At 33.7% G+C, this 25,984-nt stretch overlaps 2 protein-coding genes across 5 annotated transcripts; one reads left to right on the top strand and one right to left on the bottom strand.

Moving 5' to 3' along the window:
- Positions 1–4,891: 4,891 nt before the first annotated feature.
- Positions 4,892–7,205, top strand: LOC130809922 (vacuolar iron transporter 1-like). The gene is made up of 2 exons (XM_057675785.1): positions 4,892–5,546; positions 6,287–7,205. The coding sequence occupies exons 1-2, from the start codon at positions 5,022–5,024 to the stop codon at positions 6,671–6,673; spliced, it is 912 nt and encodes a 303-aa protein (XP_057531768.1). The 5' UTR covers positions 4,892–5,021; the 3' UTR covers positions 6,674–7,205.
- Positions 6,092–24,226, bottom strand: LOC130809921 (ribulose-1,5 bisphosphate carboxylase/oxygenase large subunit N-methyltransferase, chloroplastic). 4 transcript variants are annotated; one of them, XM_057675782.1, is made up of 17 exons: positions 24,035–24,226; positions 23,837–23,927; positions 23,342–23,513; positions 23,149–23,254; positions 22,033–22,115; positions 20,326–20,352; positions 20,087–20,154; positions 19,888–19,998; positions 19,061–19,141; positions 18,881–18,945; positions 18,584–18,640; positions 11,392–11,463; positions 11,023–11,271; positions 10,382–10,497; positions 9,915–10,010; positions 9,374–9,564; positions 6,092–6,653 (listed from the first exon to the last, which is right to left on the bottom strand). In XM_057675782.1, the coding sequence occupies exons 1-16, from the start codon at positions 24,083–24,085 to the stop codon at positions 9,414–9,416; spliced, it is 1,596 nt and encodes a 531-aa protein (XP_057531765.1). In that variant the 5' UTR covers positions 24,086–24,226; the 3' UTR covers positions 6,092–6,653; positions 9,374–9,413. The 4 variants fall into 4 exon arrangements, with proteins under 4 accessions (XP_057531765.1, XP_057531764.1, XP_057531767.1 ...); XM_057675781.1 differs by having other exon boundaries at positions 23,342–23,516; positions 24,035–24,225; XM_057675784.1 differs by lacking the exon at positions 18,584–18,640 and having other exon boundaries at positions 23,342–23,516; positions 24,035–24,225.
- Between the last annotated feature and the right edge of the window lie 1,758 nt (positions 24,227–25,984).

The raw sequence follows: 25,984 nt of genomic DNA, 5'->3' as shown, positions 1-25,984 counted from the left end.
AGTAAAATTAAGTAAAGGAGCTGTATTTGGTTGTTTGTTTTATCGGCAAACAACACAGCTCCTATCAAGTATAAGAGGTACGCCTTGGCGTACCTCGAAATGGTGCCTTCATCAGCATCTTCGGGGAGATACGAGAAGGTCTGAACTAACCACGTGCAGCGCAAATCGCTCCCCCTGATCACTTCCGGTGGAGGGCGCTCTCCCAATATGTGATGCACCATGTCACGCCAGCCTGATAGATGGCGTTCGGCTGTACACACGGCAAGTCCCTCGATGGGAAGCCGCGTTAGTAAGGCTACATCAAGTAGTGTGATGGTAGCCTCACCTAGAGGGAGATGAAATATATGCGTCTCCTGACGCCATCTCTCAACCAGTGCTGTGATAATGGCACGATCAACTCTGTCGTATGCAACGAGGTATAGCATGGATCTCGTGTATTGCGGCCATGACCTCTTATCGATCATTGGCATAAAATCCTCCATGAGTTGTCCTCCTCATACTCATCTAAAGGTGGACATAGGGCAAAAGGTGTATGAGGAATGATTATAGGACTGTTGCCTAGGGTCATGTCATTTGCTAGCGCATCCTCATCGATATCCACATCGTCCTTAGAAGGATCGTCAATGAGCTCATTACTCTCATTTCCATCATCCCAAGGTCCCATCTCAATAGTTTCTCCTAAGTTAACCATTGAATTAATTGGAACTTGATTCGTAGGGGTTGAGAAAAAGTACAAGATGTGGAAGAAATGACGGGATTTACAGTTTCCTGAGTTAAAATAGGCATAGGGGTAGGAGTAGGATTAGAAGCAACTACATTCCCTAATGGTACTTCTTCTACGTATAAATCCAAAGAGGGAATTTGGGTGGACTTTGAATACTCCCACATAGCATCTATAGCCTCATCATCCTCAACAGGAAAGGGAAGCAATTCTCCACTCATGTCATATTTAAAGCTTATATTTATGGTACTTCTAATAGGGTCCAATCCAATCTTAAAACATATAAAACGTTTAAAGTGGTTCAAATCCATGTTCGAATTGCATGCAAACAACTTACGTCTTCCCCCAACATAAAGAACTTTACCACTACTTTCTCAAATCAAGCATTCCAAAAACATACTATAGTCACGCAAAACGATGCCATTTTCTACATTAATACAAAGAAAACCAACATCATCATCAACTTCATGCCTATACAAGTACATTATATTCATTTGATTATAATCTTTTTTGGTCTAAAAATTATTAAAATCCATAATGTAACTAAGTTCATATATATATATAATACACATAAAATCCAAATAATAAATAAATTCATAAGTACATAAATAATATTTCTAATACCAACATCAACATCAACATTTCTAATAATATTATCAACATTGAATTCAACTAATTCAACAACATTACTTCAAAAAACAACATAAAGCTATAAAAACAATTAAAAATTACCTCCAATACTTATGGATAATTAAGAAAAGTCTTGATTTAACAACTAGTATTTACATTTGAAAAATAAGTAAATTTGATTATAACCCTAAAAAACTACATATACACCAAAAAAACACAAACAAGTTTACCTTTGAGCAAGCTAGAGTATCCCAGACTAATTTTGAAGTGCCAAATTGAAAGAGGAATGCAAGAATTGATGGATTGAATCTATGGTTTTAGAGGGAGAATGTCGAGTGTGAAGGTAGAGTTTTGAGAAATAGCGGAAAATGGGAAAAAAGGAAGTTGATTCGCGTTTTTGTGCAGCATAGCAATTCGTAGTTAGTAACTGCGAACAGCTCCAAACCTCAGGTTTGGGATTTTCACGCTTACTTTTGGAATATTTTTGAAACTTGGATTATTTGATTCATTTTTTTGATTTTTCCACTTATAGATTTCAAATTTTCAACTATTGCACCAGCTCTAATTCTTCAATGGGCTATTTTCTACGGACATCGATCAAGCCTTGCACACTCTTTCTTTGTCCTCTCCGGATGAGCAATTTTACATGGATACCGGTGCCACTTCTCACATGACTCAATCTCAAGGTAGTTTAATGCAATATTTTCCTTTAAAGCATCATTTAATAATGCGATTATTGTTGATAATGGTAATATGATTCCAGTTCACGGTCACGGGCAAATTTCTTTTCCTTCCTTACAAAAATCCCTCACCCTCAAAATTTCTTACATGCCTATAAACTTATTAAAAACTTAATTTTTGTTTGTTAATTTACTCATGATAATATGGTTTTCGTTGGATTTGATCCTTTTGGATTTTATTTGAAGGACTTAGCCACGGGGAACATCGTTCTGAGGTCTAATAGCACGGGTGATCTTTATCCTTTCCCATCAACACATGGAGCTTCTACTTCTTCATCCATATCGACGGCTTTTTCTACCTTTTCTACTAGTATTTGACATTCTCGTTTAGGTCATCCGAGAAATGCAATTTTGGATTCCTTGTATTCTTCTAGCTTAATTAAATGTAATAAAGATTCATCTTTTGTTTTTGACTCTTGTCATTTGGGTAAACATATTCGATTGCCTTTTATCAATTCTATGTCTATGAATACTAAGCCTTTTGATATTATTTATAATGATTTATATGGACATCTCCTGTTTCTAGTCCTTCGAGATACAAATACTATATTCTTTTTCTTGATAACTATACTAATGTTTTGTGAACTCTTCCATTGTTTCGCAAATCTCAAGTTTATGATATTTTTGTGAAGTTCATCGCTTTTGTCAACGCTCAATTTGAACTTCAAATTAAATCTTTTCAATGTGATCATGGGGTGAATTTGACAATACGATGTTTCATCAATTTTGTGCTAATCGGGGTATTACTCTTTGATGATTTTCGATCCAGTCTCAGCGTTCGCCAACCTGTCGATTCGACTGCGGAGGTGTATTAGAATAGAATATTTTGTATATCTTATAAATCTTTTATATTTTGGTAATTAGCTTGTAGTTATTTAGTTACCTAAAACTCTAGATTATTTGGTGTATTTATTCTCAAAATCATAAAATGAAAGGCAACCAAAATCATTTCTAATAATTGTGCGTGATAAAAAATTATAAAGAATAAATATTAATACACCTTATATTGAGATGAATCAAACAAAATCCTATTTGACTATATTTTAATTTATAGATTACGAATAAATTACAAATTAAAAGCAGTTAAAGAATAGTACTCATCAAAAAGCAAATGGGACGGTTAAAAAGAAACAAAGACAGTATAATACAGTACAATTCAACCTTTTATTTTAAAACACATAGTTATTTATCTTAATTAAAGTATTTTTAATATATCAAAACGCCTACTTTTGAATCTTAAAACTTTTACTTTGATACTACAAAATCCTACTATAAATACTTAAAAATACCTACTTATTATCTTGAAAAAGCAAAAAATTGAATACTCATACTAAAACACCTACTTTAAGTAGGACCGGGCATCCCCTGGCCGCTCTCCCTTCGCCCCTGGATCCAACCAATACTTCCTAGACTTCAAAGAAGTTCTAAACCAACAATTTTTGCTTCAAGGTGGAGACTAGAGACTACATTTTTTATGTACAAGTTATGTTCAATTGAATGTTCAATAAATTTTCAGTCTAACTCTATTCAGCTTAATTTATTAATTTTACTTATATTTTCACTATTATTAAATAGTTCAATTTAAAAATTAGTCTAATTACAATTACTCATTTGTCTTTTTAAATTTTATTTTGCTATAAAATGAAATAAAATCTTTTTATTAGATTACAAAAAGTAATCGTATTAATTGTCAATTAAATTATAAAAAAGGTGAAAAAGAGTTAAAAATCAGTCGTTTAATGGTTAAAAGTCATTTTTTTATTTTTATTTTTGTAATAAGATTAGTTTAAGTCAGTTTCTAATGATTAAAATTTTTATTTTTTATTTTTATAACAAACATTTAATTCCCGTCCAATAAATATTAATTCTTCGTCCAACTTTTCTAGATGGATTTTCTAACCACCTCCCAATTAAAAATAAAGGGAAGGGAGGAGCGGTAACAAATTTAGTGTTGAAACAATAATTAAGGGAGGATTGAAGACACGTATCCATACATGATTACATGCATGGTGACACCTATTTATGCAATTAATTATTCACTTTCCACCCTTATTTTAATTTTTACACCATTTTTATAAAATGTATGAGACGTAGGTTTCACCGAAATAACAACTTATTTATAGGTTAAATAGGTCATTACATGCATATTATAAGAACATAAATGTTTTTTAGATAGTTTGTCAGCCTCTTTTTTAAGAAACCGTCTTTTGTAAAGACGGTTCTCAAAAGCCCCACCTATTATATTAATTTTAAAAAAAACTGACGTGTGCGTGTAATTATAATGTGAAAAGTAGCATAATATATTTGGAGTTATAACATGATATAATTAAAGCTATAACAATATATATATATATATATATATATATATATATATATATATATATATATATATATATATATATATATATATATATATATATATATATATATATATTACTACTTCAAATATACATTGTTAGAACTCTAAATATATTATGATATAATCCCAAATATATTATGTTATAACCACAAATATATATTGTTATAACCGCATATATATTATGTTATAATCTCAAATATATATATATTATTATAACTTCAAATATATTATGTTATAATCCAAAATAAATTATGTTATAAACCTCAAATATATGTTGGTATAACACAAAATATATTATGTTATAACCCCAAATATATTATGTAACTTTTCACATTACACTTACACGCGCGTGTCAGTTTTTTTTTAAATTAACATAATAGGCTGGGTTTATATGAACTGTCTTTAAAAAGGTCGTCTCAAGTAAGAATTATTGATGATTTATTATTTAAGATAATTTCATTAAAAGACGATTTTTTATGAGAATAGTTGTTTTATAAAAGCACTAAATAAATTCCAAAACCAAACATCAATCTCCATCCATATTTCATATCCATATCCATATACATAAAAGATGTCCGGAAACAATAGACACAACAGCAATAATATAATCTCTACCTATACAAGTATTGACAAAACCAGCTTATTAAACCCCGAAATTAAGGAAGAAAACAACCCAATGTTCAGAAGAAGACCAGCTGATGATGATGATGATGAAAATGATGTGTTAGAAGAAGGGCAAGGAGCCCAAATAAGGCCCAAACCCAAAAGCCCATCATGGAAGGGAGAGAATGCAAAGAGTGTTGTGTATGGAGGGTTGGATGCTATTGTTACCTGCTTTTCACTTATCTGTTCTATCATAGGTAGTGGTGATAGAATGACTTCTGTTGATGTACTTGTTTTGGGTTTTGCTAATCTTGTGGCTGATGGTATTTCCATGGGCTTTGGTGATTTTTTGAGTAGCTCTACTGAAAAAGAAATGGCTTTCAAAGAAAGAGATGTTACTCAATGGGAAGTTGATCATCTTCCAGATTCACAGATTCGGAACTTGATCCAACGATATCGAGAGCTTGGGATGGATCCTAATGATGCTACCACGGTAATCCTAACATTTCTTACCCTTTTCTAACATTCTTTTATTCGGGATAGGCTAGAGATTTCTTACAGATTTCCTAAGAGCAAGGAAAAACGAGAATTAATTCTCCTTGTAGGTAATGTAGATCGTATCCATTACACTATGTTAGGAAAGTTGTTTGAATAATAAAAAAAAAGGAGGGGTTTGGAGGAAAACATGGATTAATTTTGTTAGAAATATGATCTTCCCTAAAGTGGAACGATCTCCCTCCTACCCCTTTCCCTTCAGCTCTCTTTCCTTTTTTTTTAATGCTAATTTGCTATCCAAACATTATATTATAAAAATCTACAACATTAGGCTTAACTGATGAAAAATCTCTTAACTACGTTGATGGTCATACTTGTCTAACTTAACCATCTTATTTTCTACATAGAATTCATTTCAATGTATTACCATTAGAAGAGGTGGTATTAGTAGTAATGAAAATTTGTAAAAAAAAATTTAGTACCACTCATCAAATAGGTCGTTACTATAATATAAAAATATACTCCCTCTATCGAAGATAGACATGATTCTAATTGATTATTATAAATTCATATGAATAAAAATGTGGAATTTACAATGAAACATATCTTTAGGGCCAAGGGACTATAAATAAGGCCATATCACCATGTCCCGAACTTATAAGTTACAAAAAAGTGTTCAATTACATTATATGAGGTAAAAGTTTTCTAACAATTGGGTATTGGGTTTTATATGATTAGGTGGTGGACATATTCTCAAAGTACAAAGACATAATGGTAGAAGAGAAAATGATGGGACAAAAGGGGTTATTACCACCAGATAAAGAAGACAAACCATGGAAGAGTGGCTTAGTCACCTTCACTTCTTTCTTACTGTTTGGATGTGCTCCACTTTTGTCCTTTATCATCCTCATTCCTTTCACCGATGATGACAAAATCAAATTCTTGGGAGCATGCATCCTGTCAGTGTTGGCCCTGGCTCTTCTGGGCCTTGCTAAGGCAAAGATCTCGGGTGGGAGTTATGCTCTATCGGCTCTTATGACCATTTCCAATGGTGCCATTGCTGCTGCTGTTGCTTATGCTATTGGATGGAGTCTTAGGAATGTAGCTGGGTTAGAGGAACCATAAAACATGCAATTATGTCATAACTAATTCAGCTGCATATTAATTATAATTATTCCACTTTGATGTTCATAAAAACACTTTTAACGAGTATCAGCAACCAATGAACTCAGATCATAGTTTGATCATAGTTTTTATAAGCCATTTACTGATATAATGACAAACTAGCAACTTGGGATGAACTCCTATGATCATAGTTTTAGAAATATATTATTTTCTCAGCTTCATTTCAAACGTTTGTCAATATACTAATTTAATACTTACTAACGATAATTGTAATTAATAATTATAAAAATTAGATATCAATAAATCTTCTATTAAAACGAATTAAATAAAATTTCAATTGAATATGTTTTAGTTCAAGAAAATATAAATTAAGAGTGACTGATGAATAGTAATTAAATGGAAATTTAAAAAGAATCAGAGGAAATAGTATGATAACAAATCAGCATCTGAGGATGAACTCTATGCTCAATAGTTTTTATAAGCGGCGGGATATTTAGAACTTGGAACCAACAAAGCTTTGTACAATATTAAATCTGTAAGTAGTGACTGGAATAGATTAAAACTTGCCCTATGTTTAAATAAGCTCAGATTTAATCAATATAAAGGTTTATAAATTTTCTTATCTGAAAGTAAATTTTCTAATAGTCATTCCCTAGTTTATGGAGATGGAGATACAATTCTGTAGCTATACTGTATTTGTAGTTGAATGATTTAGAGTATACAGGTGTAATTAAAGTATGTTAGGTGTTTGTTCATGGCTTTAGGTGGCTTTTGGCTTTTGGCTTTTGCTTGTTGTTTGGTCAAATAGTCAAAAAAGTGTTTGGTAAATGGCCTTTAAGTCGGATGAAAAGCTCACTTTCAAGTCAAAATCAAAAGCTAGTTCAATTAGATTTTTCAGTTGGCTTTTGGCTTATTGACTCTTTTTTTCTAATAAACAACCAATAGCCAATATCTAAAATTATCAAATATCTCTATAAACAGATGGCTTTTTCCGCTAGCTTAAAAGCCAACAAAAACAGCCAATATTTTCAGCTGGTCAAACAAGCCAATTAAAAACGCCAACAGCCAACAACCAATTGTCAAACACCTCCAACATTTCCAGCTGACAACTAAAAAAACAACAACCAACAACCATTTGCCAAACAACTTTAATATCCAATTCGACTTTTCGCTGGAACCAATATTTGAGCAACTAATGACGACTCGGCTTTAGGGGTTTCCAAGGAAAAGCAAATTGTCTTGTTCCTCTTGAAAACTCGTTTGTTCCATATTCTAAAGTCGACTCGGCTTTAGGTTGGCCCAAATGAAAACCGTTTCGGTTTTGGACTCTAAAATGTGATAGGTAGCTTTTTCGTTTGGTTTTTTGGTGGTTAGGGTTTCTAACCTCAAGTAACTTTCCTAATCAGTCACGTGGTGACATGTGAGAAGTGGAGATCATGAGCAAGTAGAATGTTTACTCCTCCTATATAAGGAGGTCCTTAGAACAGATTTGGCTCTCCTAATTTTGTTGTCCCAGATGCTTCCTTGCCCTCAAATTTTTATTGGCCACAAGTTCTTAAAAATGAAAGAATCTTAGCAAACTCTCATCACTTTAATTCTTAAGTTATTCTATATAATCTCTTAATCTTCACACTAATCAATTATATAGTGCTTATAATTGATAGCAAACCGTTGTGTCGCAAACATATATTCCAAGTTCTTAAGCCTAAGCACCAAGTAGGCAGAATAACGCTTTTAGAAAAACTAGTTTAACTTAATAGTGTCTTGATTTGATATCAAATTTCCGAAGACAGTATTGTCTAAATTCATCATCAGTATTGGGTTAGTTTTTATTTCAAGTTATTTATTTTAATGTAAGTTCAATTTCTAGAATATTGTAGTAGATTGTTAAGACTTATAATCTCATTTACGGTGCTTATAATCTCTTCAAGTTTTCCTATTTATAAAAGCATATAACATTTGTGAGATTGATTTATTTTCGAATAATTTACCTCGACTTTTGTTTTATCTCCAAAAACACATCTTTGGACTCATACTTGAGGTTTTGTTTCAGGTGAAAAGAGGTTTTGTTTCAACATAAGGATGCAAGTAAATGATCTAATTCTTGATTAGATTATTAATGGCTTGTTCATCACAAGATAGCTATGAAGTAATCTAAATAATGCGTTGTTGATTGTGGAAAATTTGAAACAAATAAGTATTTTTAACAAAAAAAATAAAAAAAATAAGCTTTGAATAAACTTAATTCCAAAAATAAACGTTATTTTTAGAATTAAGTTTACCCGAAGCTTTTTTTTTTTTGTTAAAATTACTTATTTGTTTCAAATTTTCGTTGATTGTGTGTGGTTGTAGTTGTACAATGATAAATATAAAAAAAGTAACTGTCACATTAGTTGTGTAAATTATTATTGTTCAATAAAAGTAGCTCTTATATTAGTTGTTAAAAAGTAATTTATCGAGAAAATCTTTAAATGATAATTTTAATTTTAAAAAGGTTACAAGCTTGTACCACTAAATACTACTTAACTGTTATTTAATCGAATAATGATATTTTTTTTTCTAAATTAGAGTTTTAGTCTCATTAAATCACTTTATAACTATTTAAACTAGGACGCCAAATATGCCCTACGCACATAGGAAATATACATACATCGAATAACTATGACCTTGTAGCACTCAATGAGAAACCGGGAAACTTACTGGACGAAAAGGGATGCACAAGTATAGATATAGAGAAGTTCTAGCACTCCTCTGCCAAGCATAATTGCAAAGCTTGTTCGGCTTCTCGTAGAAACAAACGAGCTAGTTGCTTTTGTCCTCGTCGATATACTATACTCGCCCACCTATTTTTGCTTATCGCCTCACCAACACTAGAATCTTCTTTGTCCGCACTACAATAGCCGGAAAAAAAAGCAGAATTATCGCCTATTTTATTACCCCCAATGTCATCAAAGGCTCCCACCAATGGGGTTTAGAGAAATTAGATGTACCCAACCTTATCTTTATTTCAAAAAACAAAAAGGTTGTTTTCAATTAATCTTTAGTAGAAAACATCATCTGCAACTAACATAAATAAGATATGCCGATGATTTAATGAATCATTTTATACAGTTCATTATAAGACAAAACCTAAGAATTATGATCTTTGGCCCCATCGAAATAAGAGACATTCTGCAAAACGTTCTATTTTTCTAAAAATGTATAATTTAAACTATGATGAGAACAAACCAGAGGGCTATACCTAATGGGGAGAGCAGGGCCATCTCGAACGTAAGTCTTGTTAAGTAGCTCAGAGTCTGATTCTTCGGTGCCAGAGCCCTCTTCGAGATCTATCAACCTAGTATAACCAGATATTCGAGAACATATCAGAAATTTCTTATTGTCCTTGATCACCTCAAAATTAAAATAAAAGAGCACTTGAATGTACAGCTTTTCATCAAAACGCGAATGATTCTTTGAGAATTTCTAAAGACTGTCTAACATATATCACTTAGTCGATGATAAGAAGACAGTTTTGTACAATATCAGGCAGGGATTAGCATGAAGAAATGAATGAACTTCTGCGGTATGTCCAAGGAGAAGGGGTCAAGAGAGAAATTCTTTTAATCGGTTTCATATAAACTACAAATGAGATTCAAAAACACAATCAAAATAAGCATGAATTAAGGGTCAAAACAGTCCAGGATCAAGGAAACTATGCGAACTTACTTTGTATTAAGCATATCAACAAGAAGCTGGAAAGCTCCAGCGTCACCACATGCCTCCCATACAGCTGCTCGAACCTCATCATCTGACAGTTCCCTCTCTCCTTCATTCCCTACAAGCTATATACATAATGGAATACTTATTGGAATCAATCCATGGATATTCAGTATAAGTATAAATTTGAATCACGAAAGTAACTTACACAAGCAGACTAACTGAGATTCATTAAACAGTACTTATGCTGAATATTTTATAAGGACATTTTTCATTCGACAGGACATAACGCTGGGTCTAGAAAAATCTATTATTAGTAGATGTCAAAAGTGCAAATATATGTATACATACACAGAGGAGTAACCAGACCCGTAATACTGAATGCTAAATACTGCAAGCTCATATCAAGAGATCTATGGAAACATTAACAGGAAAATTCCAAAAGCAAATTAAAGAAACAAAGGGCGGGATATTTTAACAACAGGAAACATTGACAAATCACAGTCACCATGAAGGCTCCTGTAACACAATAAGAAAAGATTAGTAATCATAAAATCAACAGAATTGTCAAACAATAAAACAATGTCAATGTGATTGAAGAAAATAAGACAATAAATGAACAAAAAAAAAGAGTTTTTGTAACAATGAACCTCTTCAAGTAATGATTTCACTTTGAAAAGCTCATTCTCCTGCATAGCTATAGTCCGCAAGGAAGTCAAAAACTCCTCTGGAAAAACAAGTTTATCCACATATGAAGGAATCTTCCGCTGGCCACTCCAACTGTAATTGGGGATCTTATTTGAGGCGCGTTCGTCAATCTTCTTGCTTCCAGAGGATAAGGAAGGGAAAAAACCACGATCTAGCAAGTGTTTCGGTAACAGACACCTTAATTCCGCCTTCTGTGAAATCAAAGCATGAATAGTGAAGCCCATACACATTAGTTAGCATAGGTTAATGTAACATGAAGCATCAAAAGATTAACAAGAGGCAATATGGTGTAGAAGCAACAAATTTTTGACCTGTGCTTGAAGAAGTTGAGTTTTAGAGTCTGAAAATGGAACACTTTGCACAGCGTCTGCTGGATAATGCACCTGTATGTGCATTCCGTTAATCACTATATTCTTCTCATGATCCACTTACAAGTGTATCTTATGCTAAATACAGCAAACATATAGCTATAATTTTTGGCAAAATGTTTTAGTGAGAGCTGTAGGAATAATCAAGTTATTCTAAAGATATTTAGTTGGTTTATTTAGATCATTGTAATTAGGGAAATTACTGTTTCTCCAAGCTTAGTTTCCTTCCTAAATTAGGACCTAATCCTTGTATAAATATTGAATCTGTAAACAATGAAAATCAATAAAAACAGTATTCATAAACCCTAAACTTAACTGTCTTAATTCTTCATGGTATCAGAGCCAAAGGTGTTTTCCGGGACCGACAACACCATTGGCTATCATCATCTACCCTAAACACATACCTACAATGGCAGAAACCAACCCAAACCAACTCGTAACCATGGAACAGATGGAACAAATGTTCAAACTGTTTCAACAAATGAATAAACTAAACACAAACCTTGAAACCATATCCCTTGACCTGAAATTGGCCGAAAAACTAGATTATCAAAATTATACTACTTGGTGCAAAATGATGCAAATAGCTTTAGAATGCAGGGGACGTCTCAATCACATCATCGACGATCCTCCTAGCATCTCAGATCCAAATTACAGAGCATGGAAACAAAAAGATTCGATAGTCTTGTCTTGGATTATTTCGAATATCAGTACAGACCTTATAAACCAATTCTTAGACTACACTATTGCAAAAGATTTATGGAGAGGGATCGAGGTCCTATTAAGCAGTGGAAGGGACGAACTCCAGATCTTCGATCTGAGTTCTCAAGCAAATAATTTGAAGCAAAATCAAGACCCTTTAGAGGTCTTTTATGGGAAACTTAACACTATCCGGAAAGAAATAGATCGAAGACAACCAAATCCCATGATACATGCAGAGGATATAACAATCTTTAACACCTTTATTCAAAAGCAACGGCTATTTCAATTCTTGGCCGGAATTCATGACACTTTTGACAAAGAAAAACGTGACCTGCTACATCAAGATCCACTTCCAACAGTGGAAGTGGCCTATGCTACAATCAGACGAGAAATCTCAAGGCGTGGGATTATGAGTCACGCTTCATCACCGGGAAAAATTCCCTCAGAGATAGGGAGTGGGTTGGCCGTTAAACACCGGTCGGATATCTCATTCCGGCGTAATATGGAGGATAGAACTCACCTGAGATGTAGTCACTGTGGAGGGAGCCATCATACAAAGGAAGGATGCTTCAAAATCATTGGCTTCCCGGAATGGTGGGAGGAACACCGACAGCGGAAAGCCGCCACCAAGGCTCCGTCACGAACCGGCGGCAAGGCTCACTTGGCCACCTGCACTTCTTCTCCCACCAACAAACCAACCACTCACACAGAAGCAAAGGAAGACATAAATGGTGTTGAAGGTGAAACGAAACAGAAAGCACAAAAAGACGTATCAGAAGAGAGAGAAAGGGGGAAAGGGAAGGATCTGGAAGCAAGTGGGGAAGGGAAAGGGCACCACTCCCACTCTTTTATAGCCTCATCTTTTAAAAACCCTAAGCCCATTAAACCCCACCGGCCCATTACTCACAAACCCACTTATAATAAACTTGGTCTAATATGCAAACCTTGCCCATCATCCCCATGGATATTTGATTGCGGGGCCACTGATACTATGACCTTTGACCCCCGTGACCTTTTATCTACCCATCCAAAAACCCGAACCTACATTCAAACTGCTAATGGGGAGTGCGTGAGTGTTGACCAAGCTGGGCCCGTTACTATTTCTCCCTCTCTCAAAATTAACAATTGTCTTTTAATTCCTAGCCTATCTCACAAGTTATTATCTATTAGTCAATTGACTCGGGAATTAAACTGTACTGTGCTTATGTCTTCTTCTGGTTGTGTTGTGCAGGATGCTCAGACAGGGAAGATTATTGGTCATGGTACTGAACGCGATGGTCTATACTATGTGGACGAGGCGATTCAAAAGGGTCACACTTTGCTTGCTCAAGGGTTCACAGATCATCAGTTATGGACATGGCACAGACGTCTCGGACATCCATCACTAGGGTATCTGAAACATCTTTTTCCGTCATTAGTTAAAAGTACTGTAGTCTTAGATTGTGAAGCTTGTATTCTTGCGAAAAGTCACAAACATTCCTACTTTCCTAGTTCCAATCATAGCAGTGAACCGTTTATGTTAATACATTCTGATGTTTGGGGCCCTGCTCCTGAATTTAATAAACAGAGTTATTCATACTTTGTCTCCTTTATTGATGATTGTTCTAGAATGTGCTGGATATACTTCTTGAAACACAAGTCTGAGGTGTTTGATGTTTTTGTCAAATTTTACAACATGATTGTCACCCAATTTAAAGCCAAACCTCAGATACTTCGATCCGACAATGGGGGGGAATACATGAACCAACATATGGAAACATTCTTCACTACCCATGGCCTCATTCACCAAACCTCTTGCCCCCACACCCCACAACAAAATGGCATAGCTGAAAGAAAGAATCGCACTCTCCTAGAAATAGGCCGTGCTCTTATGTTTGAAGCCCATGTCCCATCTTACTTTTGGCCTGAAGCCATTGCCTCTGCCACCTACCTCACAAACAGATTACCCTCCAAAGCCCTTCAGTTCAAATCTCCCCTTGAAGTCCTTTATTCCTACAACATTGTTCCTTCTTTCCACTCCTTACCCCCCCGAATCTTTGGGTGTGTTGTGTTTGTTCACTTGCCAAAACCTGTTCGGCATAAACTTGAACCCCGAGCTGTTAAGTGTATCTTTGTGGGCTATGGTACTAACCAAAAGGGATATCGCTGCTTTGACCCAACTCAAAACAAAATGTATACTACAATGGATTGTGACTTCTTCGAGCACTCTTATTTTTACTCCCAGCTTCGTCCTCAGGGGGAGACTACAGATGATGACTTAAGCTGGCTCGTATATTCTGTAACTAATGATCTGAACCACAAAGAGCAAGTAGGTAATCCCACAGATATTGCTACGGAAAACATAGTTTTACTTTCTCCTCAGACCGCCGACTCCACCTTGTCTGAGGCATCCAGTGATCAAGAAGTTGTTTCGGAGACCCAAGAGGTATTATCTGAACCAGAACCTCAAACTAATAATGATATATCTAGTATTGTTGATTCTTCATGCAGATACGAATTACCTCCAAGAAGCAAAAGAGGTGTTCCCCCAAGACGGTATGATCCAGGGTTTGAATCTCAGAGATCCCGGTATCCTATTAACCGAGAGACGAGTAACTTGGCACAGACAGCTATTGCATTCCAAACTAGTCTATACTCAAGTTCTCTTCCTCGGAGCACTGAAGAGGCTCTCCAAAACCCAAGGTGGAAAGAAGCAATGGAGGATGAGATCTCAGCATTGAAGAGAAATAACACATGGGACAAGTGTATTCTACCTGAGAAGAAAAAACCAGTAGGCTGCAAATGGGTCTTTACAATTAAATATCTTGCAGATGGAACTATTGACAGATACAAAGCACGGCTTGTGGCAAAGGGGTATACACAGACCTACGGGATTGATTACTCTGAGACTTTTTCCCCAGTTGCCAAGATAGACACCATTAGGGTCATATTCTCCATAGCTGCCAACAAAGAATGGCCCCTCTATCAGTTTGATGTAAAAAATGCATTTCTACATGGCAAGATTGAAGAAGAGGTGTATATGCATGCTCCACCCGGTTTCTCAAATGATTTTGCTCCAAGAGAATGATGTAAACTTAACAGGGCGTTGTATGGCTTGAAACAGTCGCCGAGAGCTTGGTTCGGGAGGTTTACCACAGCAATGAAGGAATTTGGGTATATACAGAGCCAGTCTGATCATACTCTGTTTTTAAAGAAAAGGGATGGTCAGATTACATGTTTAATCATTTATGTGGATGATATGGTGATAACTGGAAATGATGAGAAAGAAATAAAGGAACTTAAGGGAAAATTATTCATGGAGTTCGAAATGAAAGATCTAGGAAACTTAAAATACTTTCTGGAGATTGAAGTTTTTCGATCAAAAAGGGGAATCTTCATCAATCAAAAGAAGTATGTCCTGGATCTGTTAGCAGAGGTAGGTATGCTTAACTGTAAATCAGCTGAAACACCAATAGTCACCAATCATAAGCTCCAAACAACACCCGGAAAAGAACCCGCTGACAAAGAGAAATACCAGAAACTGGTAGGAAAACTTATCTACCTATCCCACACCAGACCCGACATATCATATGCAGTTGGAGTTGTAAGTCGATTCATGCACTTACCACAGATCTCACATATGGAAGCTGTTCTAAGAATCTTGAGGTACTTAAAAGGTACGAGCAATAGAGGAGTCTTCTTTAAGAAAAATGGGCATCTCGACCTTGTAGCCTATACAGATGCAGATTGGGCAGGCGATCGAGATAGTAGAAAATCTACATCAGGATACTTCACTCTTGTAGGGGGAAACTTGGTTACTTGGAGAAGTAAGAAACAAAAGGTGGTAGCACTATCAAGTGCAGAAGCAGAGTTTAGGGGAGTAGCAAAAGGAATAACAGAGATACTATGGCTAAGAAAGCTCTTACATGAACTTGGCTTTCCATCAACAGAAGCATGCAAGTTATTTTGTGACAACAAAGCAGCTATCAATATCTCAGAGAATCCTGTCCAGCATGATCGAACGAAACATGTAGAGATTGATAGACATTTCATAAAGGAAAAATTGGAGAAGCAGATCATCAGTATTCCACATGTAAAATCAGAAGATCAGTTAGCGGATATTCTCACGAAAGGTGTTTCAACTGAAGTCTTCGAAACTACTTTATCCAAGTTAGGCATTGGGAATCCCATCACCTAACTTGAGGGGGAGTGTAGGAATAATCAAGTTATTCTAAAGATATTTAGTTGGTTTATTTAGATCATTGTAATTAGGGAAATTACTGTTTCTCCAAGCTTAGTTTCCTTCCTAAATTAGGACCTAATCCTTGTATAAATATTGAATCTGTAAACAATGAAAATCAATAAAAACAGTATTCATAAACCCTAAACTTAACTGTCTTAATTCTTCAAGAGCAGTATGTAACTTCTTGATTGCATGAGATACAGTTCCAAAGTTGCCCAAATCCAAAAGTGAGGTCAACATGTATGATTATTTGGCCTTATTTTAGCTAATAATTGGGCCTCACAAGGTTCCAAATATGACCATTCGTTGGTGCCTCAGTCTCTTTTGGGTTATTAACTATCCATTAGTTTATCAATTTTATTTTGACATCAAAATATTATAAAATCTTAATTAGCTACATAATTTACAAAACATTAGTATTGTAGTTATTATGATTTATGAGCGAGATATTATTATTTAAAATTACGTTTTCTGGTGTGATTCATCCATCCCGATTGCCGATTGCTATCAAGTGGTATAGAAAGCTTAGGTTAGTAAATCCTTCTAGAAATCACATGACTTTCTTAGTGAAAATATAATTAAAAACAAAAACAAAGCCCCCCCAATACATTTTTTGCTCTCCATAAAATTGAAACATTTTTCCATTGTTTCTGAAATTTGGTTACGATAATAGATCGTATGCATGTGAATTTCTAATGGAAAATGATGTTTTGATTTGCAAATCGTGTTGGTCGAGTTTAGAAGATATACATCTGGATACTTTTATGACACGACAAAGGCATTTTAGTTGAGATCTTGAGATTAGAGTCTTATTTTTGTTCACAAGTCACAACTCACGTGAGTATGCTTTGATCTTCTTGCTCCAATTGAACTTATCATCAACTGCTTTAATTAACCAACTTGTTGCCAAGATTTGAGCAAGTGCCTCATATTTAGTTAGTAATTATTAAGGCGGTAATGTTTGTTAAATTTTTATATTGTTGTTGCCTTGTTGGAATTGGCCAAAACCAAACAGTTGCAAATGCTTACTTTGAAATTCAAAAATTAACTTAGTTACCACCTTACTCGGAGTTACTCTTGAGTACTTATGATACTTCATGTTCATAAAAAATAAGTTACAAAGTTATATATAAGTCTTACAAGCAAGACCATGGAGATGTGGACGCACCATCATATTCATTGAAAATTTCATTAGAGATGTCAAATACATTACCTAAGTAGCAGTTTAACCATTGATGATAATTCAAGTGCTACTATTGATTCTAATTGTTTGGTGGAGACACTTGGAATGGAATCTCTAGAAGAGTCTAGCCTTCATATGAAGTTGTCAAGGTGACTCATCAACTTGTGGTTACATTTACCATTAGTTCTTTTTTGATTGTAGGACTTTTGTCATGTTGCACCTACACAAAACTATGGCTCTTGGGATACTGTGGGTTAAAGCGAGGGGAGAAAAAAATGGAAATGGTGAATAAGAGTAATAGTTGATAGAAAAGTGCATATGTTTGCATCTCTTCCTCTGCCTGCTACTACTACTTATACTGTTAATTCTACTACTACTGCAACTTTTACTAGTGCTACACAAGATGAAATTGGTGCTCAAGATGACATATGAGAATAAAGGATAGACATGGAAAAAAGTTGTTTCGTTTTCGAGGGTAAGAATTTAAATGAGATCCTTTCTTTTGTTTAAGAAGCAAAAGAAAGAGAAAGAAAAGAATTGCGTATTTGGTGGCTTGTTCCAATACAAAGCAATAAGTTTTTATATTGTATTTGTTATTGAGATTACACTATTAAAATTTTATAATATTCAGGAAGAATCTTTTCAAGATGGAAAGAGTGATATGATTCTAGAACCATCCATATCCAAAAGTGAAGTCAATGTTGCGTATGATTATATGGTCTAGAACTTTTACAGTCTAGTTATATGAAGCATTAGGGTAGTGATTATTATGAGACAGTTTATTTTTGAAAGATGAGTTCAAGGGTGTGTTTAACCTAACATGAATGAGTTTTCTTATTGAGATTCGAAATGAACGTCAATTTGGGTTAATGCCACTGCCATTGATGTCAAATTCAAAAGTGGTTGTGTTTTATTTATCTATCCCAATTCGTATCAATATGTCAAAGGTGTTTAGAATAGTTATAAATAGTGGTAATATTATAACTCAGTAACAAACATTACAATATAGAAAACCAGACAAGTTTTACCATCAGAAAATCATCCGGATTGTCTTCAATGACAAATCCATAGAGATAAAGCAGCTCCTGCACCAATTGCAAATCAGAAAATAGCAATCACCTCACTGTTGAACACACACCAAACTGCCATGGAAAACATAGCAACCCTAGTTTTCCTAGATGACCAAGGGGGAGTCGGGGACACTTTCAACATACTGAATACTGATATCACAGTAGTAAAGATCTCCAGTAAAAAGATGCTTTCTTTAGCAAGATTCCATATTTAGTGCAAACATGAGAAAAGAGTACATATATTACAAGAATTACCTCATTCCCTTTGTTACCATAGCTGATCGTTACCTCTTTCTCAATTCCTGGAGGACCCTGATTCACTTTGCATGTGAAAAAGGAAATGAGGAACCATCAGAGTACAAACAAAATAAATGCAAAGCATGACAGAAGCGCATAGTCATGAGGTCAATAAAAAAAACAATCAATATACTCTACCAGACTGAAGATACATAGAAAAGGGGACTCCAGTTGCCGAGCCAGTGCTATCAACTTCCCATGTTGCTGCAGCCTTTAAAGCTGAAAAACAGAAACCTTGTCAGTGTAAAATGCAACCACAACCATCCATTTATGCATCAATTTTACATAACACCTAACGTAGACTTTCTCTTTTTAAGCCACTTAATTTAACTACACGTATAGGTATTTCTGGCTCCTCTCATAAGAATGTTCACCAAACACCTACGGTCTAGCAAAAAATAATCCATTCTGCACCCGCACAAAAGCAGGTAGATAGTCATTAACATCAACAGGAAATGCTTTGTATCTTCCATAGTCTGTGAATTTATTTATCAAAGAAGATCTGAAACATTATTTACAGGCTAACTGCCATAAGGTAGGACAAGTTAGTATCAAAACAGTGATGATGCTCACTTGCTCAGGTAGGAGTGTAGAACCTCTATCCAATAATGTTAACATCATACAAGATAGAGAAGAAATGAAGGAAAACATAAAATGGTTTTCATAATCCGATATTAATTTATCATCATATTTATTACCAAAAATCGAGTCTAGGATAAATGAACCAAGATCATCTAATAGGATACAGCAGTCTTTATTAATGACTTATAGCATAGTATAATTAGAATGAAGCAAATATCTACTCACTATCCCTTTCTAGTAGTCAACAAATATCTTCAATCATATACTGAAGGTACAAAGGCAACCCAAGAAAATGAATGAAAATAACTCCCTATTTAGTGGATGGACCAAAATGGATTATTTAATAGGGAGAGCAAAGAAGAAAGACTGCAACAAAAACCTACCATGGTTGCAGAAATCAATTCCTGGAACAAGCCCCTCAACCCACAGAGTCTCTGCTTCGACAAAGTTCAAGACCCCATTAACAGCGCTGCTAACGTTAGGTTTCTCGCATTCTGAAAAATGTTAATTACACAACTTCAACCATGGGGGAAAGAATTCAACAGCTCAAATTAGACAAGTGATCACTGCTCCCTTGTTCACCTTCAGGGAATACAAAAGTTCGAGGAAGAGGAATATTCAAAGCACGAGTCCAAAAGACAGAATTAGCCCTGCGTGAGTGATCCATAAGTAATTAACTACATATATTTTCAATTATATATTTACAGCGGGACATTAAACAGCTTAGAATACTAACTATGGAAAGAAATAAAAAGCTAAAGTCAGCGTTGAAACATTACAGAGTATTACTTTTAATAAAGAAAAGACTCATTTTTACTTACCACAGAAAGTCTTCAAAAGCTACCTCACTGGAAATACATGCAGAAAAAAAAAACACACACACATTTGAGAAGCTATTTACAAGCTAATATGACTTAAAAGACAATACCCATAATACACCAACGTAATTACAAGGCATGAAGCACGGAAAAATATTAATTTTGTACAAGATACTCATCCAAAAAGCAAATAATTAGTCGATAGTCGATACTTAATAGACATCAAGTTTCCAAACAAGAAGTCAGCTTAGCGATTAGATAGAGCAAAAATTACGAGTAAGCAACATTGATAAAATCTGCCATCCTCCATTGAAAGAAGAGAAAGAAGCATAAATATGGAAGAAAAGAAAAGAAAGAAGAGAAAGAACAGAAATCAAAAGAAAGAGAGAGTATTATCTATTATGTGTGTTACATTGAAAGAAATGAATACAATCTTATATCTATGTATCTCTAGTTGTAACTAATTCCTATTTATATACAAAAGAAAATAACAACTTGTGCTGATCTGGCATAACAAACAATCATCAGAATATTAGCTTGACATAAATTGTCGAGAGTTCCAAGAGCAAAATCAATCTTGCATGGAATCGGAGAATTGAGATGAAATAAAAAATGGAAAACCTTGTAAAAAAAACTTTAAAATTAAATTCAACAATTTGAGTTGAAATTTATATCAATGAATAGGAAAAATGATGAAGATTAATGTGTATAGAATAATGAAATCAGATTTGTGAAACAAAAAAAAACAGCAAATCGATTTTTTTCGTGATTTTCTTTTTATGAAACGTGAACAGAGAAAAATAAAAAGAATGAGCAGCGTTTAATTGAGAGGATCATAATCCCGCTCTGATACCATGATAAAATTTGCCATCCTCCATTGAAAGAAGAGAAAAAAGCATAAATATGGAAGAAGAGAAAAGAAAGAACAGAAAGAACAGAAAACAAAAGAAAGAGAGAGTATTATCTATTATGTGTGTTACATTGAAAGAAATGAATGCAGGCTTATATCTACTTATCTCTAGTTGTAACTAATTCCTATTTATATACAAAAGACAATAACAACTTGTGTTGATCTGGCATAACAAACAATCATCAGAATATTAGCTTGACATAAACTGTCGAGAGTTCCAACATCACGAAGCTTCATTTTACAAAGGAGTAAGGACCATAAATAAGTCAAGCAGTCTCCTTTCTGCAATTATATTCTCATTCATATATGACATAATATCTAACAATAATTATGTTGCTAATTAAGTCCAAACATTATCTAACAACTGCATAGCTTCGCTCAAACACTCGTAACTTGTTATCAAAAATCAAATATATTCCGCCCTCCCTTTTACGTATTTACATGATACCAAATGTATGATAAAAAAAAACACTTTGATGAACCCAAAGTAATTCGTACTCATAAGTTTACACAAAGGATCATAATCACAAATATGAAATTTATTCTGGAATATACCAAGCCATACTTATCAATCTTTATGGAGAGGGATTCTTTTAGGAACATTCCATTGTAAAATTCCACTAATTTTTGTTGAAAATTTTATTCGTATACAATAGTACCTAAAATCATGCAAGGCACGCCTACGGACTACTGCAGTGTCTCCTAGTTTAGCTAGAGAAAAAAGCATTGCTTTGGCAATAGAAGCCCTATTATGATTAAGATATAAATTGTACACAACTTATAAAACCTGCAACACTGACCTTTCTGGTTCTCCATCAAGAATTAGGAGTTGCTTCACCAGATCTTTCACCTTATCCTCAAAAACATCATGCAAACTCTTCTTCTGCAATACAAGTCTCATAAATATCCAGTAAAGATATAACAAAGTTGTGAAGAACAGAAACCCTAACTAAATTAAAAAATGTGCACATGATTAACCTTTAGTTAAAAATGCTAGAGTCAGCCAAATTTATGTGCTATGCTTTAAAATCCCAAACCCAGTGAAAACAGCCGTTATCAGTGCAGAAACTCAAAAGATTCATATCTTTTGAACATCCTATCTTCACAACAACAATAATAAACTTTGTTTCAAACAAAATCCTGTTTTAAATACCTTAATGGCCCGTTTGGTAATCGACACCAAATGGTGGAAATGGGAATGATTTGTAGTGTAATTTTTCAAGATATGTGTCAAGTCATTTCCATGGTAATGAAAGTTCGATCATAAAAACGTTCTTTTCTTCACAATTTTTCATTACCACCTAATACCATATGTTTAAATGGTAATGCATTGGAATGAATTTTGTGAAGAAAATGAGATTGTTGGAGTGTGACAATGACCATTAAACTTGTCAACAAATATTTCTACCAAAATTACACTAACTTTTCATTACCATTCCCACAATTTAGTACCGATTACCAAACGGGCGGTAAGAACTACCAAACAAGTTACCTATCTTATATAGAGATTGCAAAAGAAGATCTTCTAGGTTTGTTGTGACAAAGATCAGTCACCATAAATCCATGATCCTCATATCATAATTAAAAAGTTCATAGAAAAGAAAAACACAACAAATTTAAAGACTTGAAGAATCTTATGAAAACATTGAGACAAAGACCAAGTGCTCTCTTACCCAATGAAATTGCGAAGAGTCAAATGCAAGATATGATTAAAAACGGAACATATACATAAGAATGCAAGAAAACATATACAAGGAGGCAGAGTTGATGTCTGCGCAGTACATGGTTACTCAATTTGAATGAGGATCATATATAACCACAAATACTGGTTAAAGAAAGTTCACTTGAATCACAACAGGAATGTCTGATCAAAATTCAATGCATATACACTTCAATTAACAGCCATATTTTCTTACTTGCAATATGGTGGCCTGGTAAATAGTAGTTCCCTTCAATTCATGGAACTCACTATCAGTGAACCAAAGTGGGCTTCCAAAGGAACGAGGAATCATATCAAGGTACCTGTAAATTATCAAGTGTCCATAAAAGTCAACAAAGAATCAGGTAAACCAAAGGGAAAATTCCAATAACAGCAAGGCTTAAGCATACGGTTTCCACAAAGATTTACTACGTAGGCGCTCCAGAATCAGGAATAGTATTATCAAGAACCTATCATCCACTTCACCTTCTTTGAGCTTAGCTCTACATATGGGTCCCATCAAAGGATCATCCAAAACTCTCATTGGAGTTATAGCCAGATTCAGTGGCACAACCAGCAACACTTCTGACGATAAATCAAAGCCAATACATCACAATCACATAAAATAGTCAAATTTCCTAAACTCCGAACACCAACCTTGATTGTGAAACTTAGAATATTCTAATTCAAAAATCATGACCTTTGCTACCAAAGATCAATTGGAAACAATTTCTTTTGTGTACATCCAATCCTCCCAAATCTCAGTCTAAATGGGACCCACTTAATGGCATTGGGGATTTGGGGTAATGGAATGTTTGTTTTTTATTCAACTTGATCATCAAAAAATTACCTTTTTAAGTGACAAAACAAAAAAATAAAAACTGCCCAGATATGGGATAACTGACCATCAGAAGCAGTGGAGGTGGAAAACAGACCAAAGCCTTTATTGGAATCGCAATATTTAATCTCACAACCACGCAGCTCCACTCTATTTACCTTGGTTGTTTCAAATTATGAGGTTTATTAGTTGTTTCAAATTACAAATAGAAATGAAGATGGTGATAATTGGAGAGAGACAACGAGATATACAAAAGGGATATTACCTGAAGCCATTGGAGAAATAAGTCGAGTTTTGTTTCCTTTTGAGTTGCCATGGTTTTTCAGTTGAGATTTAAGTCGGAGGTTTACCAGAAAGATATACGAGTACTTCTATTTATTCCTGTTGAACTAAAGAGGGGTTACTTTTGCATTTCCAAAACAAATATTCCGATCTAACATACACCTTCCCCTTGTTGCAAAAACTCAACAAAAAAAAATATATAAAATTTCTTAAATACTCTCTCTATTTTCTAATGTTTTTTTTATTTGGAATATTTCACCTTATAGAGGAAAAAATGTAATTAATGTCTTTGAGACATATTTAAAGAATTATATACATATATATATATATATATATATATATATATAGATCTAGTTAGATTCGTCTTAATATAAACTTTTTTTTATGTATTTTTTTATAATTTTTTATCGTGTATTTAGAGATATGGAGGTATAAAATTTATTTTGAAAAACTATACAAAAATTAAACAAGAAGAACGACAAAAAAGAACGGAGGAAGTATAAAGCTATAAATTTATAGTAGTTGATGGAGGGATCATGGGATGGCTTATAGTGGGGGGTCATGGGTAACATGGAGATTATGGAGGAAAATGGTGTGTAACACGTGTAGTGGGTGGTTATTTTAGGGTTTCAGGAGGTTACTTTCTTGGTGGTCAAGCAAAGTAAATGAAAAGTCGTAAAAGACCTTTAACCGTAAGTGAAGGTCATCAAAGGGTCAAGGTCAACAAAATTGAAAGTCAATGGGGTATAAAAGTAATTTTACGATAAATAAATAAATAAATAAAAGTTATCATAACAAACACATTTTTTGATAATTGTATAAGTTGGACTATTTAATCCATATATAGAAAGCGTGTTACGCTAAGAATGTCTCACAGAAGGATTTGTATCATGTAAAGACTGATTGTGTATAGATTGTAGTTAGTTTTTTACCCTCTTTTTGCCTCCTTTAGGGCTTGATGAGAGTTCAACTAGATGATTTGTGACCTTCCCTTGAGGATTTCTAATTACTTTGATTCTTGGTATTAAAAGTTCATTGGACAAAAATGTAAACAATAAATCTATCCATAATAATTGTGACGTGATAGGACTTGTGCAATTGTTTGTATTAAATAGATTAGATTAGATTCATAATTAATTCATTATATATTAATGCAATTCTATTCATAACGCACCTCTTAATTTTTTTTTGTCATTTCATAGTTCATACTATTCATCAATATCAAGCTACTTGTATCTAGTATCCACGATAATTAAGGGATGAAGTATTAAATTATTCATTTTTTATTTTTTGATTTATATTTAATTTACATCTATAAATTAATACATAGTCAAATGAGGTTATATTTGGTTATATATAACTATTTTATTTTTTGATTAAATGAGAAATTAGACAAATAAAAGAATAAAATGAAGTGTAGAACATATTTTATTGTATATAATTTTTTACTTTTCTAAACTACAATGATCATAACTGAATTTTATTAACTAAAAGATTATTAGTAGTATGAACTTATTTTAGTCGTTAAAATTATTATTTCGAATAAAAAGTAATATGTTTAAAATGAAATTTTTTGTTAACATATTAATTTAAGATTTACTAAATAGAGGTTAAATTAGTGCTCAAACATTATATCAAACTCTTTCTATGAAATGAACATATGATATGTCCATACACAAACACTTTATTTATGACATACTAAATACAATTTTCTTTATCATAATTATCAATGTAAATGTAAAATTAATCTAGATAAAATTTTGGTTACTCATTTAATTCTGAGTATTATTTTGTAAGTTTTGGTTATTAATACATTATGTAAGAGTTTTTACTTATAAGATTATTTATAGTTAACAACCATATTTAATTCTGATTGTTTGTGTATCGTAAATAAAGATACTATAATTAATAGATTTAGACTTTTAGTCATTTA

Source organism: Amaranthus tricolor, chromosome 4 (genome assembly GCF_026212465.1).
Source record: "Amaranthus tricolor cultivar Red isolate AtriRed21 chromosome 4, ASM2621246v1, whole genome shotgun sequence".
Lineage (NCBI taxonomy): Eukaryota > Viridiplantae > Streptophyta > Magnoliopsida > Caryophyllales > Amaranthaceae > Amaranthus > Amaranthus tricolor.
Note: the sequence above shows the minus strand (reverse complement) of the source record. Positions and strands in the feature narration are given on the sequence as shown.

Bases quoted from the DNA above. Each gene is read 5' to 3' on its own strand.
- LOC130809922 (XM_057675785.1), top strand. From the start codon at position 5,022: ATGTCCGGAAACAATAGACACAACAGCAATAATATAATCTCTACCTAT. The intron at 5,547-6,286 runs GTAATCCTAACA...TTATATGATTAG, and splicing joins ATCCTAATGATGCTACCACG to GTGGTGGACATATTCTCAAA.
- LOC130809921 (XM_057675781.1), bottom strand. From the start codon at position 24,085: ATGGCAACTCAAAAGGAAACAAAACTCGACTTATTTCTCCAATGGCTT. The intron at 23,517-23,836 runs GTCAGTTATCCC...ATTTATCGTCAG, and splicing joins CACCTCCACTGCTTCTGATG to AAGTGTTGCTGGTTGTGCCA. The intron at 23,255-23,341 runs GTATGCTTAAGC...GATAATTTACAG, and splicing joins AGTAAATCTTTGTGGAAACC to GTACCTTGATATGATTCCTC.